Genomic DNA, 10,544 nt, shown 5'->3' with positions numbered 1-10,544 from the left:
TATGGCGACCAACTTGACGCGGTCTGAATGTATTAGATAAAGAGCAAATAGCGACACGATTATGTCGTTCTGTATGTTTGGTCTATAGCTTTTTGTCCGTCACCTTCAAATATTGATTCAATTTCGGACGCCTAGCTCGACTCAATCACTTGATAGGCCATGTAAGATGAATGAAGTGTAATAAAACGTATATTGTTTGTAAGAGCAAAACCGAGAAGGTAAAAATAACGTATTTGGCTTTGCCGCAGCTGGTAAAATAAGATTAACCATTGTATCATTATCGTAGAAAGAACGTATCTCTGGTCAATGCATCGCGCTCTAGGCGCCTCTGTCGCTCACTCTCCTCTAAACGTTCGAGCTGACTTCTATCGATGCCAAATCCTTCCGGGTTACTTGATGTCTTATCGCCAGAGCCTCTCGCGGCGGTAGGTCGATGGTGCTGTTGCCATGGATTTCGGGACGTCAAAACTGGCATTGACGGTCTTGAGGCGAGAAACCGTTCGGGCAGCACATCTTGGTCTTGCTGTCGTCTCTTCACGCGAGCACCCTCTTCCAGCGAGTCAAGTCTCAGTTGCAGAGACTCTAACTTCTGCCGTGTAGCTTCCGGTTCTAGGGCTTGCGGAGACGGTGCAGGGTCGGGAAGTTTCCTATGAGTGCGACGCCTGAATCGTCCAGGTATTCCAGTGGCTGTGCGGATTTGATTGTGTGGCGGGACAGGATGGACTTTATCTGTGGACTCCTCGCCCCGAAAGTATGCTTGTGAAATCTGGCTGTCCAGAGTTTGGGCGCGAATTGGAAGTGCACAAGGAGCTGCGCCGGAGCGTCTAGCCCATTGCGCTGCTCTTGTATCTCCTGTCCTGCTAGCATTAGGCTGGGGTGGAGGAAGTGGAATTCTCTGGTTCTTATCGAGGTTTACGGTGCAAGCCGAAGCGCCGACAGACAGCTCGCCAATGCGTGGTGGTATTGTTCGGTCGTCATCACATACTCGCTTGGTGCTCTTGCTCTTCAGATCGGCTTCGGAAGTAGCCTTCACTTCAGGCTTTGAAGAGCTCCGAATAGAGGATGTGAGGTTTTGACGCAGCCGATCCAGCGTCTGTACCAGGATTGCGCAATTCTGGCACGGAGGTGTACTGTCGAATTGCGGAGTCGATTGTGATGAGAATGCCGGACTGGAAGCGTTGCTCATGTAAACATGCTGGAAGTTTAGATTCATCTCGCCACAGACAGGATTCGGTTGGTTCGCGTTGACCGAGGGGACGGGCGCGATCGGTACTAGGCTACGCTTATGCTGCCACTGCTGGATCTTTTCTTCCGTGGTCATTGAGCGTGAGAAGTTCGAGAAGAGCGAGGGGCCTGCAAAAGGCGCGAAGTCTGAGTTGCGTTGCTGAACGAAGTCTGCGGGAAGGGTTGCCGCTCTGGCGAGTGGCTTCTGTAAGTGTTGTGATGGTGTATGCGTAGAAATGCCGGGCGCGCGTCGCAGAGTTGGCTCAACGGGACCGCTCGGTCTTCGTAGTGGAGTGAAGTCGGAACTCGGCACGTCCACAGCACTTTTCTTTCCGTGCCGGATGACTTCAAGCATTGCGTCGCCTTTTGGGGCTGTAGTCAAGTTCTCGTAACCAGAGGAGGTGATGAGAATGTCGTCTTCTATGCGTACACCGCCCACGGGCATGTAGCGCTTCAAAACTTCAGTATTGATGTACTTGGAGTGAACGGGCGATGGGAGATAGAAATGTTGTAGAGCGTATGCGGAAAAGTAGATGCCAGGCTCGACAGTGACAACCATGCCTTCTTCGAGATGACTGCTCTGGGGATCGCTGGGCGCGAGGCAAGTCTCAGAATCATATACCGGGACATGGAAATCCTGTGGGTAAAGGGATGGTGCCTTGTCAGATTGTTAGCGACTGATCAATGTTCGGACTGATTGAACTTACCTGCTGGTACACTGGCTTTCCTCTTCTTACACTCATGAGTTGTGCCTGACCCACGTCATGCACTTCAAGGCCTATGTGATGTCCAAGACCATGGGGAAAGAATGCTCTACTTGTACCTGCCTTGTAGATTTCTTCTTTCGTTCCATGGTGAAGAATTCCCAGTTGCAGCAATCCGTCGATTGCGATCTGATGCGCCATAACGTGCAAATCCAGATATCTTACGCCGGGCTCTAGGCGTTTGATACATGTTTCCTGCATACGCTGGACCAGCTTGTAGATGTTCTCGGCTTCTTTGCTTGGCCAAAAAGTAGATAGCGGGAAAGTACGGGTAATGTCACTTGCATAGAGCTCATACTCGCATCCTGCATCTAAACACATGAGTTGACGACCCGCGAGATCTTCATCGTTCGCGGCATAGTGAAGAGTTCCGGCGTTCGGTCCGGAAGCAGCGATGGGATCGTAGGCCTGTTGCTTCGCTTGCTGCGATATGCATACATCCATGAACAATCCCTCAACCTGTGCCTCGTTCTTGAAGTTCGTGATGTTAGCAAGGATTTCTCGGTGCGCTTGCGAGCTGATGTCGTTCGCTTTCCGAATAAGCTTGATCTCGTGATCATCCTTGATCATGCGACATACGTTCATGGCTGATCGGAGGGCTATCGAATCAATACGGGGCTTCAGATTGTCGCAGCCGGGGAATTGCGATGACGGGTGCAGGACGTAGATGCCAGCCTGTCGGTTACCGATCGCCCATCCTTGCACGGCGTACTCAAGCTCATCTGCGTAGAAAACTTGATCGACATCGTATTTCACGAGTGCCTCTGCTAGGGTGGAGCCACGGCCGTACCAGATAACGCGCTCAGGCTTGATGCGGGGAATGAACAAGGACAGTTCGTCGCGTCGCGTGTCGTAAGTCAGATGGCAGTCAGGTTCATTGCATCTTCATACCATCAGCACGGTCCTCATTTACTCCCAGATCAACGCACCCGCTCAAGTAATAGAAATATCGGCGTTGTCGGAAGGGTGCTGGCATATCGCTATCTTCGTTGTTCCTCGCTGGTTGACCCGGTAGGTAGATCAGGCCTTCTTCAACACCCAACTTCTCTTGCACCCTCCGCGCATGTTGTTTTGCTGCGCGACGTTAGCTGATTGCGCGACCCACACTCATCTTCCCAGACATACCGGGATACTTCTCAAACGGAGTCTCAGCCTCGAGGTGCAGCCAGTACTCATTGTCTTCCCATCTCAGGCGCTCAGAGAGACCTTTCGCATCGAGAACTTCCATCGTGTTACCTCGTAATGCCTCGGGGAAGAACTGCGATTGCGAAAGGCTTGAGCTCCGATTGAGATGTGACCGGCGTTTTAGTGTTGTCGAGGATCTCACCGGTAAAGCCACCGCATAGTGCACGTGCCAGCTCGAGCGCTCCGGTCAGTAAACCGGGAGCTACGATCGTGAACGCTGTCAACACATTCGGCCCCTTACATCTATAAACTGACTGGTGCCGTCGACGATAGTCTCTTTGAGTAGACTGGCATCAAGACTGCAGTGCGCCTCCAAACATGTAGGCCCGACGAAGATGCCCATGTTGCCTTACGACCCCGCGCCTGCGCCTGCTTCCGCTGCCCATCGACTGTGCGACACGAGGCGAGGTCGTGTCAAGCGTCAACCTCAACTCATGTGGACATCTGCAGCATGCTCACTGCATCTGATAGGTGACACGATGAGACGTACACCGATTTCGGGTCAATGCAAGAAAGAGAAAGGAAATCGCAAGGTGTCTGTTGCGAAAATGATGCTGATTGGCTAGAAATGTCTTGACCGGTGAACCGGTCAACACATAGCTAAGAGGCACGTACCCAATATGTCAGACTGAGTAATGTCGCACAGACATCCGACCGGCTTTGGGATCTCGTTTGTTTTAGCTAGCATATACATCGGATGTGTGCTCTCAGAAAAGATCGCCATTTTGGGGAGGGCGGGGAAGCTGACATCGCTCCATTGCCACCCAAGCAAAGGGCTTTGTGATATTCCTGGAGGATCTCACGTCTTCGTAGAAGCCTACGGGAAGTCCTATGGGCCTCGTAGAAAACAACATGCTGTCGTACTGCCCTTAACGTTGTCTTTCCTCTCATCATTTTGTTCATACATGTCATCAGGTCATTTGCCATTCACTCTTTTCGTAACCTTCAAAGTCTTCACATGAGTTTACTTGGTCATACTCCCCTGTGCAACGGTAGGTTTTCATTCGTACTAGTTAGACTACAAAGCAATGGGTATCGCGAAAGACTAACACCAGAACACCCTTCTTTCATAGCCTCCTAGGAGGATCTTAACGCCGTGTAAGCCAAGTAACACCATCCTTTAGTCTCTCGAGGAGGTTGTCGATGTCAACCCCAAACCCAAACCTATCACCACAGTCCACCCTGTAGGCTGTCAGCACTGGGTCGCTTCACTAAGCTCCTGTCAATAGCCGCTGAATACCCCGACAGCCATGTTCAGCGGCGCTGAGCTCGGTTCTCGGCAGCCTTGTTGGAGAAGAGAGTAGGGCGAATGGCAGCGAAACGCGCGCCTTGGGAACGGTGCCAGTAGGGACATGAAGTCTTGCGACAAGGCTTGCGCCTCTTCTCGCGAAGACACTGGTCGCCGTATGTCGGACGCTTGACCTCGGGCTCGCTGGGCTCGCTGGGTTTGGGCGCCTTGACGAAGCCACTGAAGGGGTTGCTATCCTGAGCCATGTTGATGTGGTAGTGGGTAGAGTTCGACTCGATCTTGAGGAAGTTGTTGTTACCGACGCTGTTGGTGTTGGCGCTGCCGGTAGAGCGAACCACTCCCATGTAGAGATCCCGGTAGTGGTCGCGCTCTTCGCGGAGCTTGGTGTTCTCGGCAAGGCCAACCTCGATCGCGCCCTTGTATTGATCGCGCTGACGCGTGACGCCATCGAGACGGAGGGCGAGCTGGGTGTCGGAGGTGTTGGAGAAGATTGGAGCGACATCGCCGTAATCGTCGTCATCGCTGTCCTTGCTGTCATTGTCGTCGTCTTCGCTGTCGTCGTCTTCGTTGTCGTTGTCGCCGTTGTAGTTGTAGTTGTTGTCGTCTTCGTTGTAGCTGTTGTAGCTGTTGTCGTCGTGGTTGTAGTTGTAGTTGTAGTTGTTGTTGTCGTCATCGGTGACCTCTCACATCTTCTGCTTCTTCCGCAGGCGCTTTTCGAGGACGATGATATGCTCTTGTAGGTCGACGATGATTTGGGCCTCGGTCTTCTTGGGCGGCTCGTTCTTGATCTTTCCAGTCGCCATCTTTGAGGTGATCGCTTGGAAACGACTGGATGTGGGAATCAAATTGGTTGCCTTGCTGAGGGCGGTGCCTGACTTTATAGTAGGAGTGAATGCCAAGCATCGTGAAAGCTACCTAGGTAGGAAAAAGGCTGTTTTCGGGTGGCAGGCAGGTCTCGACTGTTTTGCCTCCAAGAACTGCGTAATCGGGAGGTCGACTACGGAGTGAAGGACGAGTTGCCCAAGGGTGCTTGCGTACTATTCGTCTATTCTGATAATCAAACAGTCTCCACGAGCGCGTGACTTGGGTCTAACCTATCTAGGTACGAAGTGAGAGTGAGAACCGGCTGCCTAGCCGCAACCGCAAGCCCCACGGAGGTGACTGACGCCTAGCGCCGTACGATCTTGGCGCCGCCCTCTGGGTATATAAACTGCTGCTCCCCGCCCACTTTGACTTCTTCTTTTCTCTTCAGTTGCTTCGCAGATTACTACTGCCATGGGAAGGTCTCATGTCAACTCGCATGTCAGCTAAGCTGGTGCAACCGCCAAGTGGCTGTCAGCTAAGCTGGGTTACTGGAGGTCAAACTGTCGCGCCCGATTTACGTACGGGGTCCCACGTGGCAGGGTACGACGACACTTACTAGATGGGTTGGTTGTCAGCAACTTCAAGATCCGCCTCGAGCGCCTTGTCGTCCCAGCCAGGCCGGTCTCCGGTCTGGTATACTGATGATGTCCGCTAAGCGGGTCAACAGGGAAAGATGAGAGGCCACCACAAAGATGAAAGGTGGAATCGCATTCAGTCTGGTCACAGACAGTCTATCTGACGCAGTGCTTGTCGCTTGCAGATACTGACCTCCGAGGGCTTTGGGATTTGGAGAGAGGACGAGGTGATTCTCGTTCTTCCAGGCATTCAACACGCACTGTTCGCAGTGCTGTTTGTGTACCGTGCGCATCAGTGATGCGTGTCTGTCAACGGTATCTTGTCATCTTTTTCATTGAGCTCTGAGCCTTGCGCCTAGACTTGAGGAAGAAGAGTTGTTTGGGCAGATGAGCGACATGTGTAGTATCCACGGATGTGAAGCTAGTTGTACACCACGAAGCTTGAGTAAAGTTGTCATTAGGACAGTGCTGGAGAAGTGTGTCATGCAACTATTGCTTAAGAAAGGAAAGGCTGGAATAAGGGAGTATGGATCGTAACATCATGAAAGCACCTAGAAACTCGTCTCACTCATCGCTATCGTCTTCATCATCGTCCATCTCTTCGTCTTCATCTTCACTTTGTACGTCGCTTGCGTCAAGATCGACGGGTACCGTCGCCGGCCAATCCACGGTCACCTCTTCCTGTAATTCCTCCCAAAACTTGCCCATATCTGCTCCGGCGTACTCCATCACCTTCTTCGCCGGGACTGGGATGTTCAAATTGCTGTTTGCATCATCGCTCTTGAAAGTCACATACATGTGGTCTTGTTGCAACATGCCGACTTTAAGATGAGTAAGACCAAGTCGCGGCGTCTTGGACAGCTTGCGGAAGAAGTCGCGCCAGAAGTTGGGCTTGTGTCCGTGAGGTGGAGCGACTACAGCGGGGATGTTCATCCTCCAAAGGCTCAGATCTTCCAGAGTCGGCGCGAACTTGGAGATGAAGTTGAACAGAATATCAGCCCGAGCGCTCAGCTGACCAAGCTCGAGGTTCTTTAAGAGCGGTAGAGCAACTGGGACAGGGTCAAGAAAAGTCGCTGTATTTGAGCCGGTAGTGGGTTTCGGAGTAGCCAACCACTGCAGAAAGTCCTCGTTATTAGCCACCAGATGTTTCTCAAAGTTCAGGCGAAGATGAACGAGATTGGGAGTGAAATGGAGGAAGCGCCGAAGCGAGCGTCCCGCGTTTGGATCCACTGACGTTCCATTACTATGGGTGTGCAGGTAACGAGGCTTGAGGTCCACATTCAAGAGTAACGTGCTCGTGTTCTGCAGTATGGGCTCCACTGTAGGTCTGATGTAGTCTGGAAGGAAGAATGCCGTGTCGGGCAGGCCGCGCTGACGAAGCAACACCTCAAACTCAGTAGGCCGTCGGTTAGCCTTGCCCAAAGCGTACAACACGCTGGAGAAGACGCGAGACGTGAAACGAGTGCCGACATCCTGTCCGAAGGAATCGCGATCGGCGAACCGTAGCTCAATACCGGTCTCGCGATGGACGGTAGTTGCGCCCCAGGAGCTCCAGCTCTTGCCATCACGAACTCGATTGCCTGCGTTGAAGTCGCGGATCCCGACGGTGGTGAGGTTCTCGAGACGCTCGAAAGCTTCCGTAAGCATCTCGCGGTCGATCCCAGTACCCAAAAGCGCTTTCTGGTCCTCGTAGCCCTGAATGTAGCGCGTAGCGGCGTCGTCGTCCCTGAAGCGTAGTGGTATCTCGCTGTAGACATTGGTGGCAATGATGATATGTACCAGCTTCTTGGAAAGACTGGCATGCTTGGATATGTCGATGAGCGCCTGTAGGCTCTTGTGCGTGAGCATGAACTGCTTCTTGAAGAAGAACTCTTTGGAAAACCATTCATAAAGCGACTTCTCGGTTTGTTTGCATGCAAGACGAAGTGAACCAAGATCTTCAGTAGGGAGGTATTCTGATACCGCGACCAGCAATTCCAGCGGTATGGTGAGTAGTGATGCCATCTTGACAGGAAGCGACGTTGATGAGTGAAGTTTGCTGTCGTGATGATGCGGGTGCTTGTGGCACGACTTATCATGTGTGCACGCGTTCCGTTCGCGAAGGCAGAAACGCGGGCTAGTCCGCTTTGGGCGCTGATGCCTAAGGGCGTTCCTTCCGAACACAGGCCACCGTCTCATCGGCCACCTGGTTCCGTCTCAACCAAATGTTCAAATAGCCATTCTGCGCCCCCAATCCAGCTGCATCGCGTCTTCCAAGGTTCATCGAAGTCAATCGCATCAATCGCATCAATCGCATCAATGGTACTCACTGGATTGTCCATCGCGGCATCTGGCCGCTTCCCGAGTGGAGTAACTCAGAAGACGCTACAAACGCGTATAACGTCACTCGGCGCCGAGTTCCTGTCGAGCGTCACGCCGGACACCACCCATCTCATCGCAACGCAAAAAGAATTCGAAAGCAATTCCACGAAAGTCAAGACTGCTGTTGCTCAGAACGTGTCGATCGTTAGCCTCGAATGGCTCGACGAGTGCGAGGCGACAGGTAAGTCCACAACATTCCGACGCACTCAGAACCGCAACATGCTTTTCAACTCTTAACGAAGAACTTCAAATTGATGGTTGGAGCAGATTCCTATATTCCTGAGTCGCAATATGTGTTGTCTTCTGCGGCGGCGCCAGCTCCTGCCTCTGCTCCTGCCCCTGTCCAAAACGGGTCAAAGAAGCGCGCGGCGTCATCTGCATCACCACCAACTGCACAACAGGAGACCAAGAAGCCCAAGATCAAAGAGAATGCCAAAGTTGGAGATGGACAAAATGCCAAGTCCAAGCAGATTGCCATCTCCGTAGACGAGCATTGCCCTCTGTCTAGCTGGCGCGTTTACATCGACAACAACGACGGCACGATCTACGACGCGTCACTCAACCAAACGAATTCGTCTGCAAACAACAGTGAGTAACGGCAGTCAATCCCAGATTTTGGACGTGTATGCTGACTACCTTAGACAAGTTCTACAAAGTCCAGCTTCTCACCGATGGCTCCAGCTACCGAACGTGGACACGCTGGGGGCGAGTCGGCGACCGTGGCCAGATGAAGATGCTTGGCGATGGAGGCCTCAGTAATGCCATGCAGGAGTTTGAGAAGAAGTTCAAGGACAAGTCTGGCCTCAAGTGGGCGAACCGCGGTGACGAGCCGAAGGCTGGCAAATACGCCTACGTAGAGCGCTCCTACAACCCTGACTCGGATGACGATGACGACGGCGATGCCGATGCTGGTGCTGATGTCAACGAGACCAATGGCGTAGCGCCCGACAGCACCTTGTCTCCCCCGGTCCAGGATCTTATGAAGCTCATCTTCAACCAGGTAAGAATCCAGTGCTTTTGGAGTACCCGGGTGGCTACAACCCGCGTCGCATTTTGAAAAAAAACGAAAGATCATGGAGCTGGAGACTACATAGCCTCAGGACGTGTCCATCCGTTACTTTTTAGCGATGCGTATGCGGCAACACGAATTTCAGGCTAACATTTTCAACTAGGATTACTTCAATCAAACCATGACTGCCCTGAACTACGACGCAAACAAGCTCCCACTGGGTAAGCTTAGTAAAGGTACCATCGCTCGTGGTTTCCAGACTTTGAAGGACCTGTCCGTGCTTATCGACGAGAACGACAACGATTCAAGGGCAGAGGTTGAACGTCTGTCGAACCAGTACTTCTCTCTCATCCCACACGCCTTCGGTCGCAATCGCCCGCCGGTCATTCGAGACATCACACTCCTTAAGAAGGAGATTGAGCTACTTGAGAGGTAAGTCTTCTTGACTGTACGAATGCATGTGAGGCATATACTGACTTCGTACTCCACTATAGTCTGTCGGACATGAAGGAGACTGCTGCCATGCTCAAGGACCAATTGAAGGACAAGAGCGATGTGAACAAGCTCGACAAACAATTCCAGGGACTTGGCATGAACGAGATGACCCCTCTTCAACACAAGAGTCGCGAATTCGTGGAGATCGACGAGTATCTCAACAACTCGAAGGGCAAGACACATCATGTCAGCTACAAAGTTCAAGAGATTTTCCGCATCGAGCGTCAAGGAGAATTCGACCGTTTCGACAAGAGCAAGTATGCGAAGATCGCAAGCAACCGCCGCTTGCTTTGGCACGGATCCCGAGTCACCAACTATGGTGGTATCTTGGGTCAAGGTCTCAGAATCGCTCCACCGGAAGCCCCTGTCAGCGGATACATGTTTGGCAAAGGTATCTATCTCGCGGATATGTCTTCAAAATCCGCCAACTACTGCGCTTCGTACAATTCTGGAGGCACTGCCCTGCTTCTTCTCTGTGAAGCTGAGCTCGGCAACCCAATGCATGAGCTTACCGACGCTTCGTACACTGCTGGGGAGGACGCCGCCAAGAAGGGCCTACACAGCACATTCGGTATGGGGCAGACTGGTCCAAAGAAGTGGAAGGACGCGGGTTGCGTGAACCCAGCCCTCAAGGGCTGCATGATGGTAAGCATGCTCTCATTCTCAGATTTGGATTCGCAGCTAACCATACTAGCCCGATGTATCGACACCACCTGGTGCTACCAATGTACCCAACGCGTACTTGCAGTACAACGAATACATTGCCTATGACGTCGCCCAGGTCAAGCTCCGCTACCTGCTCCGAGTTCAGATGTAGA

At 52.3% G+C, this 10,544-nt stretch overlaps 4 protein-coding genes across 4 annotated transcripts; 1 reads left to right on the top strand and 3 right to left on the bottom strand.

Moving 5' to 3' along the window:
* Positions 1 to 609: 609 nt before the first annotated feature.
* On the bottom strand, positions 610 to 3,332 carry J4E78_001698 (uncharacterized protein; the record flags this gene model as incomplete). Its single annotated transcript, XM_049362353.1, has 6 exons — positions 610 to 687; positions 725 to 1,861; positions 1,932 to 2,871; positions 2,918 to 3,062; positions 3,114 to 3,262; positions 3,328 to 3,332. 6 exons carry the CDS (start codon positions 3,330 to 3,332, stop codon positions 610 to 612), a joined length of 2,454 nt encoding a protein of 817 aa, XP_049224945.1.
* A 1,095-nt stretch (positions 3,333 to 4,427) lies between these two features.
* J4E78_001697 (uncharacterized protein) lies at positions 4,428 to 5,225 on the bottom strand (the record flags this gene model as incomplete). The annotated part of the gene is made up of 2 exons (XM_049362352.1): positions 4,428 to 5,046; positions 5,110 to 5,225. 2 exons carry the CDS (start codon positions 5,223 to 5,225, stop codon positions 4,428 to 4,430), a joined length of 735 nt encoding a protein of 244 aa, XP_049224944.1.
* A 1,200-nt stretch (positions 5,226 to 6,425) lies between these two features.
* On the bottom strand, positions 6,426 to 7,865 carry J4E78_001696 (uncharacterized protein; the record flags this gene model as incomplete). The annotated part of the gene is made up of 1 exon (XM_049362351.1): positions 6,426 to 7,865. One exon carries the CDS (start codon positions 7,863 to 7,865, stop codon positions 6,426 to 6,428), a length of 1,440 nt encoding a protein of 479 aa, XP_049224943.1.
* Positions 7,866 to 8,159: 294 nt separating this feature from the next.
* Positions 8,160 to 10,543, top strand: J4E78_001695 (uncharacterized protein; the record flags this gene model as incomplete). The annotated part of the gene is made up of 6 exons (XM_049362350.1): positions 8,160 to 8,403; positions 8,541 to 8,810; positions 8,864 to 9,222; positions 9,395 to 9,663; positions 9,726 to 10,371; positions 10,421 to 10,543. The coding sequence occupies 6 exons, from the start codon at positions 8,160 to 8,162 to the stop codon at positions 10,541 to 10,543; spliced, it is 1,911 nt and encodes a 636-aa protein (XP_049224942.1).
* Position 10,544: the final 1 nt, after the last annotated feature.

The sequence above is a fragment of the Alternaria triticimaculans genome (assembly GCF_023758025.1).
Source record: "Alternaria triticimaculans strain BMP 0046 chromosome Unknown scaffold_2, whole genome shotgun sequence".
In the NCBI taxonomy this organism is placed as follows: Eukaryota; Fungi; Ascomycota; class Dothideomycetes; order Pleosporales; family Pleosporaceae; genus Alternaria; species Alternaria triticimaculans.
The sequence above is the reverse complement of the archived record's forward strand: the minus strand, read 5'-3'. Positions and strand labels throughout refer to the sequence as shown.